This window comes from Centropristis striata, chromosome 9, assembly GCF_030273125.1.
Source record: "Centropristis striata isolate RG_2023a ecotype Rhode Island chromosome 9, C.striata_1.0, whole genome shotgun sequence".
Lineage (NCBI taxonomy): Eukaryota > Metazoa > Chordata > Actinopteri > Perciformes > Serranidae > Centropristis > Centropristis striata.
In genome coordinates this window covers 33369170-33390470 of record NC_081525.1, presented here as the reverse complement: position 1 = coordinate 33390470, position 21301 = coordinate 33369170, and the positions used below count along the sequence as shown (strand labels likewise).

The window sequence follows — 21301 nt, the reverse complement described above, 5'->3', positions numbered from 1 at the left end:
ATTGTATATACAGGGTTATACACACTGGAATTAACACTATATGTAATCAGAAACTCTTTATAAAGAGATATACAGCACAGCCTGCTTCCACTAAAACAACATTATTTATATGCCATTGAACAGGATATGTATGCACAGTAAGATGATTTTTTTTGCACCCATAATAATTCAAAACTACTATATATTTGGCAAAATAATTTAACTGAAATCAGCCCACTGCTGTCAGACTCTAAGTTCTAAAAAGAACATCAGAGAAGTTCTGTTTAAATGCCTCAACAACTGAGAGAAAAACATGTTCTGCTATGCCCTTGAAGCGCTTCAAACGTCTCCAGCCACTATTGAGGCGCCATGCTTTGTATCTTCTGATGATCTATGAAATAACCCTGTGAAAAGCCTTGAATTACTCTGGATACTTGTACCGCTTGTATTCAGTTCTGCTGCACAAAATATAATAAAGTTTCTATGTATGAGTGTCGCCCTCTTACGAAAAAAAGGTCAACAAAAATCTCCCAGTAGCACGTACTGAACATGAACGGTACATTCCTCTCTTTTTCACAGCAGAACAAGATTTTGTGTTACAGGAGACAGTCTCATGTCTGCTCCTACATGTCTGCATGAATGTGTGTGTGTTTTTATACGTGTGCCTCTGGAGCCGTAATGCGTCCTCCTAGTGACGGGCGAACAGATGTTTGGTACAAGAGGAGACACCTTAACATTGTCTGACACTCATGTGCAAAACCCATAAAACAATATGGGCATTCAGAGGCAAATTTAGACCAAAAATAAATGCAGAGTTTCAGCTGAATAACCTGTCCGCCCTCTTCACCCTCCCCTCCATCCCCCACTCCTCCTCCTCCTCTGTTTGCAGCCTCATCCGGACCGCCTCCCCATCCAATCCCACTTCCAGGCCCAAAAATAATACAATAACAGGATTAATAACAGCGTGTGTTCACTCAGACAGCCTGTTGAGTGTTTGGATATTTACCCAGCAGCTCCGGGAGGAAAAGTACAGGGGTCATTAGGCACATTCTTCTATTTCAAACAGGGAGAGCTGTTAAATCTGTAATGATGTGTAAATGGTCAGACTCAGGGAGTCCTTGTCCTGCCCAGGTAAACATTGTTTCCCCTTTTTGCAGGAAAAGGTCAGACTCAGAGAAAAATATTCATTTCCACTGTGCTCATAAAAACAGCTTCTAGTCTTTGCTATAAACAAACAATTCTCTACAAAGGTAAATATACAGAGGACATATCCAGACAGAGACACACAACATTAGTGCAGCGGTGGCGTCAAGTTATTTCACTAATGATGCAAACTCATACTGCACACACAGCAGGCAGCATTATAAACCACACTTCAGCATGTCGGTCGTTATATATGTGTTCATTTACATACATCAGACTTCATTTAACACTCTTAATAGTTTTGAACAGCTGAATAAGCTCTGTTTATTATCACCACGACTTCAAATCATTGGATGATCTATCATAAATTTTACGGTTATATAAACAAAAACATTAACAGTTCAAAGCTTTTATTACAAGGTTTTCAGTTGTAACTGTTTGAGTTACTGTTTGGAGTGGCTGTCTGTGTGATTGTTTGTCAATGTCTGTTTTATTGTTAGAGGTTTTATTGCCTCTGTAGAATATTTTATTATGTATTTTATTTCTTAAAAGCCAAACCAGGCATGAGGTCTGCAAATTGAAAACACAGTTAGAAGTCCATAAGTTACATCAGTTGCATGTAGTTGCATGTAGCAACATCTACATTCATTGTCCCTAAAATAATAAATTAAGTTTAAATTAAAATAAAATAATAAAATGAATTCTAAATAATTAATACATTAAAAAATAAATGAAAATAAATTAAATCAAATCAAATCATTATGTATCATTCGGCTATTTGTTCTCTCGTGGAGCTGATGTTTGAGAAATGAGAAATAAAATAAAATAAAAAAGTAAAAATAAAATAAAAAATAAAATAAATATGTATTATTAGGCTATTTGTCTTCTTGTGGAACTGATAATTGAGTTCATAATATTCAATAACAATGTGTTCCATGAATTCTGAAGGGTGTAGATTTATATGAACGATGGCATGGTGTTAATTATCACACAGTCTGTCAGAATAGCATTAATCACTTAAATCCCACAGACTCTTCAGCAGCTCTGTTACAATGAACTCAGACTATGTGAACAAGCTCAGTTCAAACCCACAGAGGTTTATTTTGAAATCTCATAGATGGGAGTTTGACTTAAAGCTGAAGGTTGTTGGGTTCAGTATTGACAGTTTGTGTCTGTACAAGGAACACACTGACTACATAAAGTGTCGCTGCAGTCTCGCCTGTTGGCTCTGACACTTGTTGACCGGGAGTCTCAGACAGTCGGGGCCTCTGGGCACGGCCTCACAGACCTCCAGCCCGTGATAAGAATGGTTCAGCCGTGGTGCTGCTGATGTCAGCAAGTTTGCAGTCAGGTTTTCCTGGCCGTCTGCAGATCTGTGGAATTTCTCTCCTCCTCGCCATCTCCAGCGGGGGCAGGCAGGGGCGACCGGCAGCTCTGTCCGTCCTGTACGCCCTGCAGGCTTAGCACGTCGGCCTGCCCTGAGCAAACAGCACCTGGAGGCTCTGCACTGACACTCTGTCACACTCAAATTCACATCAGTGGAGCACCTCGACGGCTCTCTGACCAAAGATGGTGTGGGCTCAACAGAGAGGCCAAGTTTGGGTAGGAGGACTAGTGAAATCAGGGGTTATAAAGTAGGTTTACAACCAGTGTGATGTGGATATCTGTGGTGAGATGCACTGAGATTCTCCTTGTCCCTCACACTTTCCTCTTTATTTCCATATTTTGCATCCATGCACCTTCATCATTACAGTGTTGGAAAGTCACCAAGCGTATTTCCTCAAGTGCAGCTTTGAAGTACTTAAGCATTTCCATTTTATGCTTCTACTCAAATACATTTAACAGGGAAATTTTATCCTTTTTTAAATTATGCAACAGATATAACAGAATGCTTTTCAAATTAATAATTCACCAACAAAAACACTTGATAATATGATAAAATACCAAATTAAACCAGTGGTTGAGGAACCATGGGACTCTTCTTATAAATATTAATACTTTCATAATGTTTAATAAAATATTATAGCAGTCAGAGGAACCATTATTATCTTGCCCTTCTATCAAGTTTTTATTTTATTTTATTATTTCTATTTTTTGTGAAGGCCTACCGATGGCCCACATCAAGATTGAAATTTAAAAATAATGATTAATTAAGATTTAAAAAAAATCACCTGGCTGCTGTCGGTTAGTTTACGTCACATGATGACCTGGAGTCATCATGTGACGTGACCTCCGTTATACTGACGTGCAGCTGCAGACACACAGCGGATCGTTTACATGGTGAGTTTGTGTGATTGATTATGACGTTTTATTTATAGTTACAGCGTCACGCAGCGTCACCTTCAGATCTGCATCATGCAACATAATCTCGGTCCTGATACAGTCTATGGTCCTGACTGCTCTCTGTGCACTGGTTGATGGTACAGTGTGCTGAAGCTGTTACAGTGACTGAATCATGTCGTGTTGTTCAGTCAGCTGTTGATCTGTGTGAGTTAAATGAGTCTGTGCAGGTCTGCTGGTACCTCTGATTTATTTGGTCATCCTGGATTTAAGAGAAGTTGCATTGAAACTTTTTGATCTGGACGGAACTTAAAATTTGTTTTTTTGTGTTAATATTTTCGGTATTCAGTACTGATCCGTACCTCAGAGCTTTGTCATTATATTTGTTTGCCAAGAAGTAAGTCATGTGTCTATGACATGTGGATCATATGGTAAACTGTCTAAACATTTTCTGATTTATGTGTTTTGGTGTTTGCAACACTGCTGTCATACTTAATATTCACATTTTATTTGTTTTTATATATATATTTGACTAAAGAGAATGCAGCCAGCTATATCCGAGGTTCAGGATTTTATTTGAATCTGTAATTAAATTACTCTTTGTATCAGTGCCTCTTTATCTGAGATGAGTTTACAGTCTGTTGATCTGGTGCAGGGAGGTAAACTGTTTCGTGACATAACCCTTTACGTAAATTAATGTCATCACCTCTGTATATACTGGGTACTAATATTTTACTGTATCTTTTATGCCACAAGAGGGCAGAGCACTTAACAGGCTGTGCTGGTTTTAAGTGCAGGTAAATAATTTTAAGCTTTTCCATCTAAAATATTAACTGATTATGATATCATGGCATGCTTTGCCTGAGTTACTTTCATAATCAATTATGTTAATTCAACTGATTACAGTTTTTAAAATAAAAATAATTATAAACACTAGCAAGCACTACAAGTAGTCTTAATTTTACCTACAGTAAGTAAAGGATCTGAATACATCCATCACCACTGTATTAGTGTGTTCGTATCAGTGTGAGCATCCAATCAGAAGTCTCTAAAACTTTCTTCTGCTTCTCTCCGTGCCGTTGTAATTTGCAAAATGTGGAATAACAGATGGAGATCATCGACCCAGCAAACGAGCTCTAACATACGCAGTGTCTGAGAAACCCACAGCACACTCTGTCCATTACCGTGAGAGGGAGGAGAGGAGTTAGTGACCTGCTGTGGCCCTGATGTTGCCATAAGACAGACTGTGTAAGTGAGTCAGTGAGTGAGCTGCTACAGTAGCAGATGCTGCAGAGCAGAAGAGAAAATACCCTCTATGACCTCAGCTCCCACCTGCCTGCATATTCATCTCATAAACATCCTGAAACAATTTCATTCTTTCATCAAGACTCTGCATGAAAGTTTTTCCACTTTGCAAGGACCACTAAAAGTCACTTTAAACAGTTAAAATATTCACACCCCTTTGTGTTCTATATTTAAGACTTGAAGCAACATTTGTTCTGGAGAGCAAAAGGAATTGTGTTTAAAATGGATGTGGTGAGTATTTATTCATATCCACGTCCTAGTTGCTAATAAATCTGGTGACAAAGTGTAAACAGAGCGTTCCCACATGGAGTTATTTCCGGGTGAATAAATGTTTTCTCAATCACTCATCTAACTGTAACACAACATGACAAACACGCAACAACAGGCTGGTGGTGTGAAGCTCCGTGTTGTAAACGTGCTGAGTGGAATCCTTTCAGGTATTTCTCTGACGTGTGTTATTCCAAAAGCATTTAAGAAATGCACCACTCCTCAATCCAATGGCCCTCAGCTTGTGTTAGCTGCTGTTAGCGGTGAATGAGCAGTGGAATGACTTCATGTTGTTAAATATTTGTTCAAATTATCCCATCAGAAGACCCATTAAATAAGGCATCAGTCTTCAATAGTACCTTTGTTTGAAAAAGACAACAACTTTATTATAAAAAAGAATAAAAATTCAAATAATCAAGTACTCTTGCACAAGATTGTAAAAGACTTTTCATGAGTGCGAGGTTAATACGCACGAAATACATATTTTAAGTCTTTTACTCCAATACATATGTGGTCAATATTATAATAAAGAATCATTTTCTCTTACAAGACAAACTGGTAATACATTTCAGGGGGTAAGAGCACCACTATTTACTTCAATTTAAGCACCAGTTCAGTCGTCCAGCATGAATAAATTAATTATAGCTTCATTAGAGCAACTACAAGGAAGTTCAATTTTTTGTGTTCATTTTGGCGGCCCCTGTGGACAAAAGCGGTAATGTTTCCATGAGCATTACCAACTCCTGTTTTACTGAGAAGTGAGTGAAAGAAAGATGCAACATTCTTAATACTTTTTTGAAACAAAGTTGTTTACAGGATGCGTAGCAATGAGGTAATATATCTTTTAATCACTATGTAAGATTAATAAATGTTTTTGCCCGTGCTCTTTCCTTTTGCCTTTTTTTTTGTTCTTTGGTCAATTCTTTTTTCTTTTCTCTTTATGCAGCCATGGTATGAGACATAACCACAAAAGATAACATCAAAAATAAAATTAATTTAACAATTAAAATATATTCCTATGTTTATGCAGCTTATGCTTCCTTTCAACTGGCTACTGTACGACTCACTGTCAAACTTTTCCCTGGAAAAATGTAAAAACAGGAGCACAGGCATTAAAAATAACAACATAGAAAGAGTCAATCTAGTTTAAACAGTTAAAACTCCTTGTAGTTGCTCTAATTTCTTTATATTTGTGAATCTTGTTGACACAATTTACTCAAGTGACAGTACAGTCTTGCATTGCATAAAAATGCATATTCTTACAAATAACATAAGTTAACATCCAGCCAGCCTGGCTGCAGCTACAATATATAAATACAACCAGATAAGAAAACATGTTGAAGAGCAGGAACAACAAGGTATAAAGTAAAAGAAAAAATGGTTTGTCTTCAGTCAGGTCAGCTTCTGTGGAACAAAGAAAAGACTTCAACAGAGAGCTTTTCTTTTTACTTCTGATCTCATCTTTAAAGAAAGAAGGCAATATTGCATGAATAAATAAGTCTGTGAAATAAATCCTGGACTAAATAAATCATGCATCAAATATATAAATAATATGAATGAGTCCGCATAGTTCAATAAATCAATGTTTTTAGGAATTATGAAATATCAAAATGTCCCCTGAAATAAATAAATGTATAATTATGAAATAAAGTCATCATAAATAAGTAAATGTAGTAATAAATGTTATTATTTATTTATTTCAGGATTTATGTCATGGGCATATTTATTTATTGTATTGTATTTAATCAATATTGACTAAAATGGCATTCAGTAAAGATTGACTTACACAGTGATCCTGCAGTTTCTTGCCTGAACGTAGCTTCCTGTGTACCTGATGTCGCAGCGCACCTCGTTGTTGGAGAAATCTGACTCCTGAACCAGCTGAGAGGGATTCACTGTCACCTAACAGAAATGGCAAAACGGCTACGAAGTGTAAATATTTCATGGGAAACACACTGTTGTGAAGTTAAATCATTTATATTGTCCTGTTTCATGAAGCAGATCTACACTCCCACCTTGAGGATGTAGTTTCCGGGCGGAACGTCGGTGATGTCGATCCACTGGCAGTCGATGTTGGCGTGATAGGTGTCATAGCAACCGGGACCGAGCCCCTGAGAACACAACAAAATTGCTGGCTTAGGCTGAATTTAACCGCCGTATAGGTATATTTCCTTAGGTATTCGACAAAAATAGTTGTGGAAAAAAACTGTAAAAACAGGCATTATCGAAATTGGAACCTTCTGACAGTCCTTGAATGAATCGCACGTTACGAAAGACTTCTTTAGAAAAAGTTTTTTGTCAAAATCGCATTATTCTACGTTTCATTTAAAAATTAACTAGATCCTGTTGAAAACATTCATTCTGTGCTCCTCAGTGACACTGTGAAGCAATGATTGATTCTGCTGAGACGAACAGTCACATGACAAATATTCATTGAAAATCAGACAGAACTGCAGGCTGTTTACACAGAACAGAGGGGAGAGGACAGGAGAGGTTACATAAAGGTTGTAAAAACACAAATATTTCAGTATGTATAGCATGTGGAGTCCAATTCTTTTCAATATCATAACACTTGTGGGCACTTGGAAAAGTAATGCATGCATGGACAGATCAATAGAAAAGTCTCTAAATCACCAGGGCGACCAACCTGCGTGTGAGCAGTGCAGGCGAAGCGCCGTCGTACCCCCGGGTCACAGGACGTGTCCTCCAGACAGAAACTGGCCTTGTGTCCCTCTGCGACCTTCTGTTCAGTGGAGACGTCCAGCAGGTCGTAGTTACTGAAGGCCTCCATACTGTGGTAATGTCTGCAGACACAGAGAGACAGACACACAGATCAAAATGAGAGCTTTACTGAAAATATGTTGTGAAAATGATTATTTCCTTAGAAGCAAAAATAAAAAAAGAATGTAAAAAGTGGCAGCAAGAGTTGCCAAACACTTTCATTAATAACAGTAAACAACCGCAAGTTATTTTACAGTGTTTGGCAAGTCTTGCTACCAGACTTTTTACAGTTTTTTACAATATCTCATGTTTCATCACTTTCTGTTGTTCGCCAAAGACTCACAACAACGTATATTATCACAGTATTTAAGTAGTTAAGTGGTTAACACTGTAAAATGGAACTACTTCATTAGGTTCAGGAAAAGGATTTGGGTTTAAAAAGTACATTTTTCTAATAATCCATATGTACGTAAGTGAAGTTACAAACATTAATAAGTCAATGTTGACTTTTGGTTTCACACCTGACATTAACAGTGGTGTCCGTCAGGATGTTGATGCATGTCGTGTACAGCACCTTTTAATGAGTTAAAGTCCAGTTTGCATTGTGGCTTTAAAAAGAAACAACAGAAGTAGTTGATGTTACAGTTAGATGAAGATACTGCAGTATCCTTGTATATGATTTCTGTGCACTTTCTTTTGTTACAACAGTTACATAATGCACTTAAAATGTGTATATTTTGAAGAGCACAAAAACAAGCATTTAAAACTGTAAAATATGTCTTATTTCCTAACGTTAACAGAAACGGTGTCAAATATATGATTCAATAAAGTCTGGCAGGTCAAAGTGTCGGCAGGCCGCTGTGCATGGGCCGGGTAGAATAACAGTAAACTCACTGGTGACAGCTGTGCCATTCCCACTCATGTCTGGGCTTCACCGGCAGGAAGTCCGCGGTTCCTTGGTTCTTCACTCTCTGTGGGAACCGCAGCAGGACTCTGTAGTCGAGGTCGCTCACACTCGGGTGGTTCGCAGACCTGAAAGAAAAGGAAACAGGAAGAGAATGAGCCAAGTTTACTTCCAGTATCTTCGCTTTGAGATGAAATGAGACCGAGAAGACCTGCGAGCACAGCTGGAGGCGACTTGTATCACCTTTTTGTTTGTGGTATCTTTACATCACATTGTCCTCGACACACACTTCACTGCACACTGAACTCCTTCTGCTCCTCACAGAGCAGAGCATAATGGTGTGTTACTGTGGAGGCGGCGGGGATGATTTCTGGTCGTGCCTCAGTAGTTTTTTGCATTCACCTCAGGAATCCTTTGCCCCTAACTTCAGAGCTTCTTTTACTTGGCTGCTCAGATCAGAGGAGCGAGTCTCCGGAGGTTGCCAGGTTTGCGTCCAGCCGCTCTGTCACTCAGCTACGGCTTCCAAGTGGGCCCGAGGCCAACACACATCCTAATGTGGCTACCTCAAAGGAACCCTGAATGACTGTTATTTTCTTTCTTTATTTCTCAAGTGTATACCCCATTGATTTTCGTGTTCAGAGGTATAATCACACAGAGATTGTGCACAACATAATGCAATACAAGACTATAAATATACTTCTATCTCCACAAACTGATTTAAATGGCCTGACAGATTATTGTGCTGTGATGTCATATATATAAAAGAGCACCTGGACAAACAGTTTTCCTCGGCAGCACAGCGAAGTGCGTACATCTGCACTCTCTGGATGTAGGAGGCAGCCTGGATGTAGTAAGGGTCAGGAACCAAGTCTGGGAGACCTGCAAGAAAGACATTTTCCAAAAACTTTTAGATAATTTAAATAGAGTCCATTTTCAAAAACAGATAATAGCCATTCTGGAGATGTTTACACTAAACATCAGTTTGATGGATATAAATAAAAAAACATGATTTTTTCAAAATTTTAAATAAAGAGACATCTTATCAAAACAGCCTAAAACCGCTGTTACTGACATTCCCACACACACAATTTAGGAAAACTTTGTTTGCAAATTAACCCTTCAGTCATTTTACATTTCGTTGTGTATTGTCTTCAAACATTGTCTCTCTTCTGTTGAAAGAGGTGGTTTTTCAGTAATATTCTTGTAAGTTGGGGCAGTAAACTTGAATTAATGATGGCACAACATCATCAACATCATCTTATCTTTAAGTAAAAAAATATATTTTTATCTAATCATTTGATTTATAAACAGGAAATTGAACACATCATTTGGCTTTCAATAACTCAATACATTTGATATTAAATACTTTAATAGCATTTTTTTAGCAGATTCGTGAATGGAAACTTTACACTTTCATAACTTATATTCTGCACCACTGCTGGCCAACTGCTAATGACTCGCTCTCAGTCTATCAATCAGCCATTTAATTTCAATTTAGCTCAGAGGCTTTCATACTGGAGACATTAGCTTTGTCATAAAGGGGCATTAACTCTCAGCCTCATTACAAATGCATTAGAAAAAACGGGGGGATTTAAATTTTGAGAATGAACTTGAGGCACCTCAGTACTGCTCACTCAGTGCTGCACTAAATGAGCTGTAATTAATGGGGTTTGTTGATTATTCAGACTTTGATTTCAGGCAGTTATCAATTAAGAGTCTTGTTTTATTAAAGTCGAACAGACTTTCTTTTTATTCATTTATTTATTTAATTTATAATCTTTGGTTACTTTGGTCTCACCATTATGGAAGAGTCTGGTGCCATAGCCGGGTCCCGGTGCAGGGCGCACAGTGACCCTGTTTCTGCGGTCTGCTGGGTAAACATTATAGAAAACGGAGTTTCTGTGATGAATACTGTGCGGATCCCGTGGGTCACCCATGTCCGCAGTCCTTGTTGTATCCGGCCTCGGACGAGGAATGTGTATTTCTACAGCGTTACTGGACAGCGCTGTGGGAGACACATCTGCCTCCGCAGTGATTCTGGTCAGTGATTGCGCTCTTTGCGCGCTGCGAGCGTCTCCCAAACTGGTTTGTTGGGGCGAGCGACGCGCATTCCCGCTAACCTCCGCCATGGTGACCCATCCAGGTGTGGCAGGTGACCTGGCAGTTGATTCAAAGCTTATTCTGCCGCCCCGGCTGTGCGTAAAGTCCGCTGATCTTACCGGAGACGCAGTGGCTTGCTGTGCGCCATCTCCAGGTGTACTCCGGCCTCCTCGTGGGACTCCGCTGCCGGAAAACTCCTGGATGGAGGTGAAAGCTGCGGCGCTGCTGTTGGACGCCGCCTGCTGTGAGCGGGGTCCCACAGACACGGCCTCCCCGCGCGTTGGGGACTGACTGCGCGCCCCGGGTCGTCCCGAGGCGAGTAAATACTGACCCGCATCAACACCAAGAACCGACGCATTCATTTGACTAAGGTCGTTTTGTTGAGAGTGGCCCCCGGCTGCGTCCTGGAGCTCTTCATGTCTGGTTCTGGTGGATCTACTAAGCGCAACAGGAGACTGAAGACGGTTTAAACCGTTTTTAGTTGTCAACAACAGCTGAGTGCGTCTTCTGCCCTGCGCAGGGGAGCGATACTGAGTCCCGGTGCTCAGTAGACTGTACACCTGACCGTTATTCTCCCACTGGATCCGGTGTCTCCAGGGGCCCACACGTGCGCGTAAATGGTGCTGACCGGTACCAAAACACACCAAAGCAGCAAGGAGGCAAAGTAACAGAAGTACAAACTTCTCCATGATGGTGTCTCTATGTGAAGAGCTTCAACACTGAGACATTAACGGCCAACATTTGAGTTTGACACGGGGTGGTGTTTTGAATACACTCCACTCCGTGTCGCAGCTGCGCACAGCATCACCACAGAGAGAGTTTGGGTTGAGACGTCTTCAAATGTTTGTAAAGTGAGTTACTCCCAGAAAAATGCTTTTATCCACCCAAGGAGCTGAATATTTAAATTTAACCATTTCACCACTGTAACCTGCTGAGTGGGCTTCATACAGTGGGCCTCAGCACAGACGTGCAAGAGGCCCCACCACCTCTCCTATACAGGAGCAAGACAATCTGCCTCTTTTCGTTGTTCTGTTATGTCTTGTGCCTCTTTGTGGTTGTTTTGCTTCTTTTCAGAGTCCCTTTGCAGCTGTTTTCCATTCTCTTTGTAGTTATTTTGTGTCTCTGTGTTTTTGTGTCTTTCTGTAGGTGTTTTGCGCCTCTTATTCATTGTTTTTGTACTCTTTGTAGGCATTTCTATGTTTCTTTGTGGTTATTTTGCATTTCTTCGTCTCTTCAAATGACATTTTGCAGAAGAGTTGTTCGATTAGGACACAATCTATAAACTGTTAAAGTTCCTAAAAGTCATTCGTAATGAAGATATGAAGCCCTTTGTAAATAAATTAATACATATCACGATAATTGAATTTAATCTGAAAGTGCCACTGACTCCTGGTTCCCTGATTCCACTTTGTGAATCAGTGTCTTAACTTGTAATACTATATAATCATTTATTAATTTAACTGTAGTTAGTAGTAAAAATATGAATCTGCAGAGTAACTAATGTTATAAAATAAATGAGTAAATGTATAAAGTAGCATAAAATGGAATAACTCAAGTAAAGAGCAATAAACTCAAAATTCTTGTCAAGAACAGTACTTGAATAAAGTGTTTATGTCTTTAATGTGCTGCACTGAGCTGCCTGTTGAACCTGTAAACTGAGGGAAGGTCGACCTCCACCACATGATGGCAGCGGACTCTCACTGAAGCTGAAAGCCAGAACTCTGCTGACTCTGTTTGAACTTTTCATTTTTTTCTTTTTCATTTTTTATTCTCTATTTTTATTCAGATTTTTACAGTATAATTTGAACAAACATGAGAACATGGGGTGTTTTGTTTTTAAAGAGGAAAAATAAAAAATTCAAAAATTACAGTAGACATTTAGACATGTGATAACACTCATACTTATATAATACTAAACTTGTATACATATGGAAAAAGATTTAAACAAAACAAGGGCGTTTTGGGGATATACACACTTTCTATTCCTGCCATATTTCTTCAAATGTATTTACTTGAAGCTTCAGGGAGAAAGTGAATCTTTCCTTTCCAAAAAGTTGAGCTGTGAAGTATATTTATCAAAGTCTCGTGACTTCTGTGGGTGTCAGCACGTCACACCCATTTCTTTCAGCTTTTGAATATAAATTCATATAAGACAGATATGAAAAATGAAGTGACGTGAAATTTGTGCTCTGAAATTTGGGATTCAGATAAACCTCCTGCTGTAGATCAAACAAACTTGTATTCGTGAATTCCACGTAAACAACCTTTAAACTTATGTAAACAAATGGAAGTCCTTAAGTTTGTATTTAAGATGCAGAACGCCCGTCTTATCTCCCAAAGCATGTCTGCACTTCTTATCTTAACTTGAGCTGTAGCCTGGGACATGCTTCCAAGTCATGTGAAGGCTATTTATAGCTCTAATCACTGTAGAGGACTTGACATCTTGCATATATTAAAATCCATCCATCCATCCATCCTTTTTCATCCACCTATCCGGGGCCGGTTTGTGGGGGCAGCAGGCTAAGGAAGGTATTGGAGACGTACCACTCTCCAGTGACATTTTCCCGATCTTCCTTGGTAACCCTGAGGCTTCCTGTGTGTTCTGGGCTGACCCTGCAGCCTCTTACCTGTTGGACATGGCTGGAGCACCATGAGCTCCAGGAGGCTTCCTTACCTGATGCTCCCTCTTGATGTCTGTGTCTTCATCCTATCTCTGAGGCTGAGCCCAGGCACCTGAAGAAGGAGTCTCATTTTGGCCTTTTGCATCACAATCTCATCCTTTCAGTCACTCCCCAAAGCTCATGGCTCATCTAGTCATTTTTTATGGTTTGGTTAATTTAAGGGCTGATATCTAGAACTTTTCCATGGTTTTCTTGATAATAACCAAAGTCATTATCAAGAAAACCATGGAAAAGTTCTAGATATCAGCCCTTAAATTAACCTCTCATGAGCTATTTTGTTATATTTGTCCAAACACATGTACTTTTTGTTGTACCAGGAATTAAAATGAACAAGAAATTGAAGAAAGCAGTGGTCTAATCATTTTTTCCATGACCGTAGGTGAGGGTTGTGTAAAGGTCTCTCTGGTTCGTAGATTGGAAGCCCGAAGAAATCACACACCAGAGAAAAAGACTGGTCTAAATGCACACACACAGCACACACACAGCACTCGCAGGATCCCAGTCAGAATGAGCAACGATTTCTGTGATATTTCACATTTTCCTTCTTTTCTAGCAGTTAGACATACATGCAAACCAAATCCTATTGGCCAGTTACTTATGACATGGACAGGCCAACAGCTGTTCAAGTAGGTTTTGATACATATTGTGTGTGTGCATTGTTACAGGCGCATATCTAGCCTAAACAAGATAACATATTGTGAGAACACACTGTGTTATGCCTGTCTGTGAACAAAAGACACAGCTACAGTGAAGAAAAACGCACTGGCTGTATGCCTTATTATAATTCTTTACATATAATGTAACAGTTGGAGGACTCAAAATGGGGGGGAGGTTGAAAAGTCATCAGTGTTGATTATGTAAGACAGAGAGCAGTTCAGGAGACTGAGACATACTGAAATAAAAACAAGGACAAGCGTCTCCCTTTCAAAAACACAACACAATATTTTCTTCTTCTGAAACCTGCAATCTTTCAAAGACTTTCAAGGCCCTTAAGGAATCCTGCATAATGTGTGTATAAGAGAAGAAAACATGAAAAACTGCATCCACCAGAGGACAGTCACAGTTAGTTCAGGCTTTTGCAGTGAGAGGGAAATCTATTCAGGTCCTTTACTTCAGAAAAAGCACTAATATCGTGCTGTAAAGTACTCTGTTACATGCAAAAGCCCTGCATTCAAAACCTTGAAAAACCTGAAAAAACTGACTCTGTGTAGTTAAATGTTACCAGTCAGTGTATTAGTGTTAAATTTGTTCTTTTTGAATCAATATTACTGCTGTATTAATGTATATGTTGCATTTTACTGGTGCAGATGTTTAAGTCTCTGCTCATTTGATCAATTTCATACACTGATTGGTAGTTTAATCTACATCAATGCATCTTATTCTATATATTCATCATATGTTTTAGCATCACTGTCCTGGGAAAGCGTGTAAAAAACAGCCCTGTTTTCGGCTTTGTGACGATGCATTTTCCAGCTGATCCAAGAGGGTTTTATAATAGTTTATTTAACTTAAGATGTAGAAGCATTTTCTCAACACATGGTTGATCAAAGTTGATGACAGAGTGCCAATTCAGGGACCTAGCATAATAGAGAGCCACACAGTTGGCATGCAAAAAGTAGCTTTCAGCAAGTTGTCATTTCTAACTTGACAGATGCTTTTTAGGGCTCTGCAGTGTGAGGCAGTTGCAGAGTAGTCTATTAAATGTAAGCATTTGAAAGTGAAAGCATTGAAAATGAAAGCAGATAATTAAAATAGAATGCATGGTAATGGACCTGCACTTATATAGCGCTTTTCTAGTCACTTTGCGACCACTCAAAGTGCTTTAAACTACAGACTACGCTCATTCACCCGTTCACACACACATTCATACTGGTGGCAGAGGCTACCCTAAACACACCGATGAACGCAATCAAAGCAATTTGGGGTTCAGTATCTTGCTCAAGGATACTTTGACATGTAGGCTGCCATGGTCTGGGATTGAACCACCAACCCTCCGATCGGTGGGCAACCCGCTCTACCAACTGCGCCACAGCCACATGCATTTCATGTTGTGTTCAGTGGACTGCGCAAAATGTTTCAGGGCCACCATGGTTCGCAATTTGGGCAAGTATGTAAAAAGGAAATGTCAGTTTTATTGCAAACATTGAAAATCAACCCATTTCTAAAGCTGTAAGAAAAATGTGTTGGAGTAAAAAGTACCATATTTGCCTCTGAGATGTAGTGAAGTAAAACTATAATGCTGCATGAAATGGAAATACTTTAAGTGGACTTACAGGTTCCTTACACTTTTTTTGTCATATTGTGTCAGTTTTTTCAGTTTATCTTCACATAATGTTGTTGTTGACAAGCAACAAGTAGGTGAGAGGCCTTCACCTTTGCCTTTATTTGTCCCGCTCATCTTCTGGTACAACTATTCTGGCCGCCTGGACGTGTGGACAGACTGGTAGCCAGCGGCGTTGTGCCAGTCCCGAGTGCACTGTGACGAAGGCGAGCAGCACTCTGGGGATTAGAGGAGGTCAGAGTGTATAAAACCTCCTGTATCTGCCCCTGTACCAACACGACAAGAACCCCCCTCTAAATATACCCACACACCCTGGCAAGCACTCAGAGCCTTTCAGCAATCTGTGCAAGTATTAATCCTTGAGTGAGTGTGAGAAACAGGAGCAGGGGAGTGTGTGTGTGTGTGTGTGTATGTGTGTGTGTGATCACAGGGTCCAGGTCCTAGTTGGCTCAGGCAGGCTGTAACCGGATGGGTATCATTCCACCAGCATGTCGGGTGGTCTCTCACAGTGTAAGCACTTCAGATCTCTCAGTCAGTGACACTCCCCTGTCCCTAACTCGTTGACACGCATGATTTAAAACTGCCAGCTCTCCTGGCACTAACGTCCAACATATGTGCTCCGACACCATCAATGAACACAGGCTTTAGTTTCCATCATGGCTGCTCTGGAGGTTAAAGATACAGGTTTTCACCATAGAGTGTGTATTCACTAGAGGCCTGTATTTTCAGATGAAACCTGGAAATGTGGTTCTTGTTTTTCTGAAAAAAAAAAAAGTGGTGGAATGTAACTAAGCACATTTACTCAAGTATTGTTCAATTCTGAGGTATTTGTACTTAAGTATTTCCACATATATAACTTTATACTTCTACTTTACTACATTTTAGGGGCAAATATTGTACTTTTTACTACATTTACAACCAGCTATAGTTACTTTTGAGGTCAAGATTTACCATGAAAGAATATGATCAATTGAAAATGATGACCAATGTTTATAAATGAAACCTCATAAAGGTATATTAAGTAGTTAAATTAGCCTTACCTGGACAACAGTAACATGCTGCTTACATAAATGCATCAATAATATTAATCAGTCTGTGGGGACATTCTGCATCGTGATACTTTGACAACATTTTGATGCTGATTCTTTTGTACTTTTTTGTACTTGTACTTTTGTACAATTGAAGTAAGTTTTAAATACAGGACTTTTACTTGTAGTGGAGTAATTTTGCTTTAACTTTTGTAAGGAATCTGAATACGTCATACATCACTGATCAATGGAAAGTTCCATTCAGTTATTATCCTGATTATTTCTTGCCTCTACTGGACTACGGTGATCTGCTTTTTATGAATGCAACTAATCAGAGCCTTAAGAAGTTGGACTGTGTTTATTATTGTGCTCTGCGTTTCATTACTGATTTTGGAAATTACACACATCATTGTACTTTGTATGCCACGGCTGAAATGCCGTCTTTGTATGTTCGCAGGCTCTCTCATTTGCCTAGATTTTATCCATAAATCTATTATTGCTTTTCTTGCTTCCCTTCCCCATCCACTTTTACCTGGTTAAATAAAGTCTGTGTATATATATATATATATATATATATATATTACCTTAAGTCGGGTAGCGGGGGCTGGAGCTGATCCCAGCTGACACTGGGCAGGGTACACCCTGGACAGGTCACCAGACTATCACAGAGCAGATACTCTGTGTCCATGTAGAGCCACTTTAATGACTGGTCGGATTCTCATCTCAATCGGACAGAACAATTCATAGCACGCAGATTGGAAGATCCCAGGCAAAGTTTGGCTATGAGTACAATTTTAAACAGTTAAAATGAAGAGGAAATGGAGATTTTATCTTCAGAGAATCATATTTTTTTACGTTATCTTTTGCATTAATGGCTAAAAGAGAAAAAGAAAAGAATTGACAGAAAAAAACCCTGAAGTGACAGTGATAGATCATGGGGGAAACAACAATCAACCTTGTTTTTTCGCTCAATACATGGAGAGAATTGTGGTTTATCATAAAAATGTATATGAATTTATGTAGGGGTCTAAAACAATTTAAATTTGTTTCAGCGTTGTCATATTACAGATAGTCAGTCACAAATAGATACATTACCTCATCGCTATGCATCTGACAGTGGTGCTCATGGAAACACTACTGCCTTTGTCCATTGGGGGTGCCAAAATCAACACAAAATGAAAGTTTCTTCTAGTTGCTTTAAGTAAAATCCTCAATACATCAATGTGAAAATACTATGTTGCGAGTAAAAATACTGCATTTAGATTCTCAATAAAGTAAAAGTACTGTGCAGTACTTATACTTAAGCATAACAGCTTCCACGACTGGCTCTGAATGTAAAATGCAGACAGTCAACTTGAGCTTACATGCTACAAAACTCTGAGTGAGAGTTTTTCCATGTAGGTAATAAACCTCAGCATCCCATGACGCACACTGAGAAGAGGTTTGGGAATCCAAACAAAGGACATATTCACTAATTTATCAGCCCTCTATTACAAAAACACATTCAAGAGATATAAAAGCAAGAATGGGATGACTCCTGAGTCCTGACACATACACACGTTACATCAACATGTTCTGTATGTGTGTACATATGCAAACACGCTGACATCTATGATCATAAAAACAGAAAATAGCCTCCATCCTCAGTCTGATATTACTGACTTTAGACAGGCCCACAATGCTGATGGATCAGTCACATGATTCACAGCGGCTGTGAGTAATGAGGTCAGGTTTGTGCAGGAAAATGTCTAGACTGAATTTGCTTTCACTGTAAAGCAGCTTTGGATAAAAAAGCCACTGTTTTACACTCACCTCAGCGTGTGTGTGCATGTGGTCAGATTTGCATGTGTGACACACATAATGCTGTTAAACCTTTTGCGTATGATTACCCATTGTGGGTAGGGTTACTGTAGGTCAGGGTTTTTTTATTTACACATTTTTATTCAGTTATTTATTTTTTATTAATTCTTTTGTCTGACATTTTTATTATTTTAATTTATTTTGATTATTTATTTTTTTGGCCTCAATGTATTTTTCCCCCAATAAGAAGATTCTGTTGTGTTTTGTTTTTCAGATAAAACAAACAAACACCACCATGTTCAGATACCTCTGTGAATAACGCTTCACAATATATATATTTGAAACGTGTGTGTGGGTGTGTGTATGTGTGAATCCTCATAAGTATGTTTATACAAAAAGATCAAAAACACAGAAACAAATTGCCGTCTTTTCTTTGTTACATGTTTAATCAACAGTTCGACCTGTGTGTGTGCTTTAACATCCGTAACGCATGCTGCTGTCATTTTTAGCACTGGCAGTCCAGGACACTGTGGTCAACCCACGTCCGTCACATTATTCACCAAGACAAACACATGGGAGATTGCACGTACCTACAGCTGACGTCAGCAGGAACTCAAAGGTTGTTATTGTAACAGGTGTTGATTAGATGAAGGGGAACATGGGCAGGTTATAGCTGCACTACATGCCTTTATTCATGCTCTCTGCTGCTTCAATCACCCAAATCACTTAATCACAGGAAGCTGAAATCTGTTTTGAACATGTTGTGTTAGTGGTGGAGTAGTAGTAGTAGTGGAGTAATTTCAATGTGTGGTAAGTCCTGCATTCAAAACTTACTTCAGTAAAAAATATTAAAGTATCAAAATGTACTTCAAGTATCAAAAGTAAAAGTACAGTGTGCAGTGTGCATAATGTGCAGAATGCCCCCCTCAGATTGTTTTATGCATTCCAAATAAAACTTGTATTATTATTTTTGATGCATTTATATAAGCAGCATTTTACTGTTGTCCAGGTCGGGCTCATGTTAACTAATATACTTTTATGTGGTTTAATTTATAAACATGTAATAATAAACACTGGTATCAGAGCTGTACTAAATTCTCAGATCCTATCTTGTAACTGAAAAAGTCAGACTGGTGCATCCCGACTCCAAATGGTCCTTTGTTCCTCTGATGAAAGAAACATTTGTAGTGAATGTACTTTGGAAGCAAGTGGCCTCAGGACGCATGTATCTACCTGACCCGTTCTTTATTTAGCTGTGGCATGATGAGCTGTTCACACCGACTCTGTGACAGGATAAAGTATTCCCTCGGGGGAAATGAGAAATTATTCTGGCCTATTTATACCTGTGGGAACATAGGTGATGTCGACACGTGCCTCGGCCCTCATGTGCTGTAAATCTAGCGCTAATTGCCTAAATCTTGTGGTTAGTCTATGACCTACTCAGGCATCTACTTTCAGAGGACAGAAATAGATGCTGGAGCTTTCTAAAATAGATGTGAGCAAAAAATTGGCTCAACCTGGATATAGTTCATGTGGATTGTTTATACAGGTGTAATTCAGGTATTCAGATAATGACATTAAACTTATTAAATGTCTTGCCAGTTAGGTCATGTTTTCTAAGTACAGCTGAAACTGAGCTGCATGAAATCCAGAGAGGCCCACTTTCTTCATCTTAGGTACTCGACACAGTCAACCCTTATCCTCAGTGGTCCTAATATTTTCAGCTTGTGCCGCTCTAAAGTTGTTGTCTCGATGTTCTGCATTTCTACACCTTTTCCAAAGTTAAATACAAGCATTTTTCATGCATTTTCAGCACCTTGCAGCTGTGGTAACTTACATATATACTTCATACAGTATAATAATTGAGGATCATAAGTCAATAGAATCGCTGTAAAACCCTTAATTACACCATCAATCCATTTTGTATTGGGATTATTCAGATTTCTTTCTAGTCTAATTATTTTTACTTAGTTTGTTGACCAATAGGTGGAATGCACAGGTGTGCATGTTTTGTATATTGTTTGATGTTCATTCTACATTTTTCACTTTCTTGAAACTCAATAATCATATTTGCATATGCATATAACAATTACGCTTCACACATTACCGTAAATAAAATGTTATTGTCATTTTTAAAAATAAATTTGTGTCATGCAATAGTGGCAAACTAAAGGACACTGCATTTTAAAATGTGCTACCTGTTTGTGAGTACAAATTAAATGATTAAAATGAAATGTGCATGTTTATCCTTGGACAAGAAAATTACTATTTTATTCAGGGAAAACAAGAACTGTTTTAAAAACGTTGGTTTCTTTTGGCAAGTATACTGGGCCAGAGGAGTGAATTTGGAGAGGACTGATATGTTCTGCTCGGAGCAGATTAGGAGCCTTACGTGTATGTAGGTGACTGTGCATTAGAATGAAGTTGACATTGGCAATCACGAGTTCCAGGAGAAACATTTATATATGTATATATTTCTTTACGTTTGTTTTTTTGCTTTATTCTACAGTGAGATACAGAGAAGACATGCAGGAAATGGCTCAGAGCTGTATTTGAACCCGGGCCGCCTGCTCAAAAAGACTAAGCTTTAGTGGTAAACACTACCAGTGTTTGACCATTTTGTGTATTAATATTCTTTGTCTTGTGTTTGAATATTGAAAAAATAATGCATCATTTGTTTCTTGTTGATTGCACAACAATCTGTAGAAGAGTTTATTTTAGCAGCTGTTCAAATTAACTTGCTTATTTAATAGAAGTTACATGATGTGTAGATGAAAACACCAAAGTTTTTTTCCAAATTCAAGCCCTTTTC

General features: G+C 38.9%; 1 protein-coding gene across 1 annotated transcript; it reads right to left on the bottom strand.

Moving 5' to 3' along the window:
* Positions 1 to 6756: 6756 nt before the first annotated feature.
* On the bottom strand, positions 6757 to 11388 carry loxl5a (lysyl oxidase-like 5a). Its single transcript, XM_059341569.1, has 6 exons — positions 10398 to 11388; positions 9370 to 9478; positions 8590 to 8727; positions 7622 to 7778; positions 6990 to 7085; positions 6757 to 6876 (listed from the first exon to the last, which is right to left on the bottom strand). Exons 1-6 carry the CDS (start codon positions 11386 to 11388, stop codon positions 6757 to 6759), a joined length of 1611 nt encoding a protein of 536 aa, XP_059197552.1.
* Positions 11389 to 21301: the final 9913 nt, after the last annotated feature.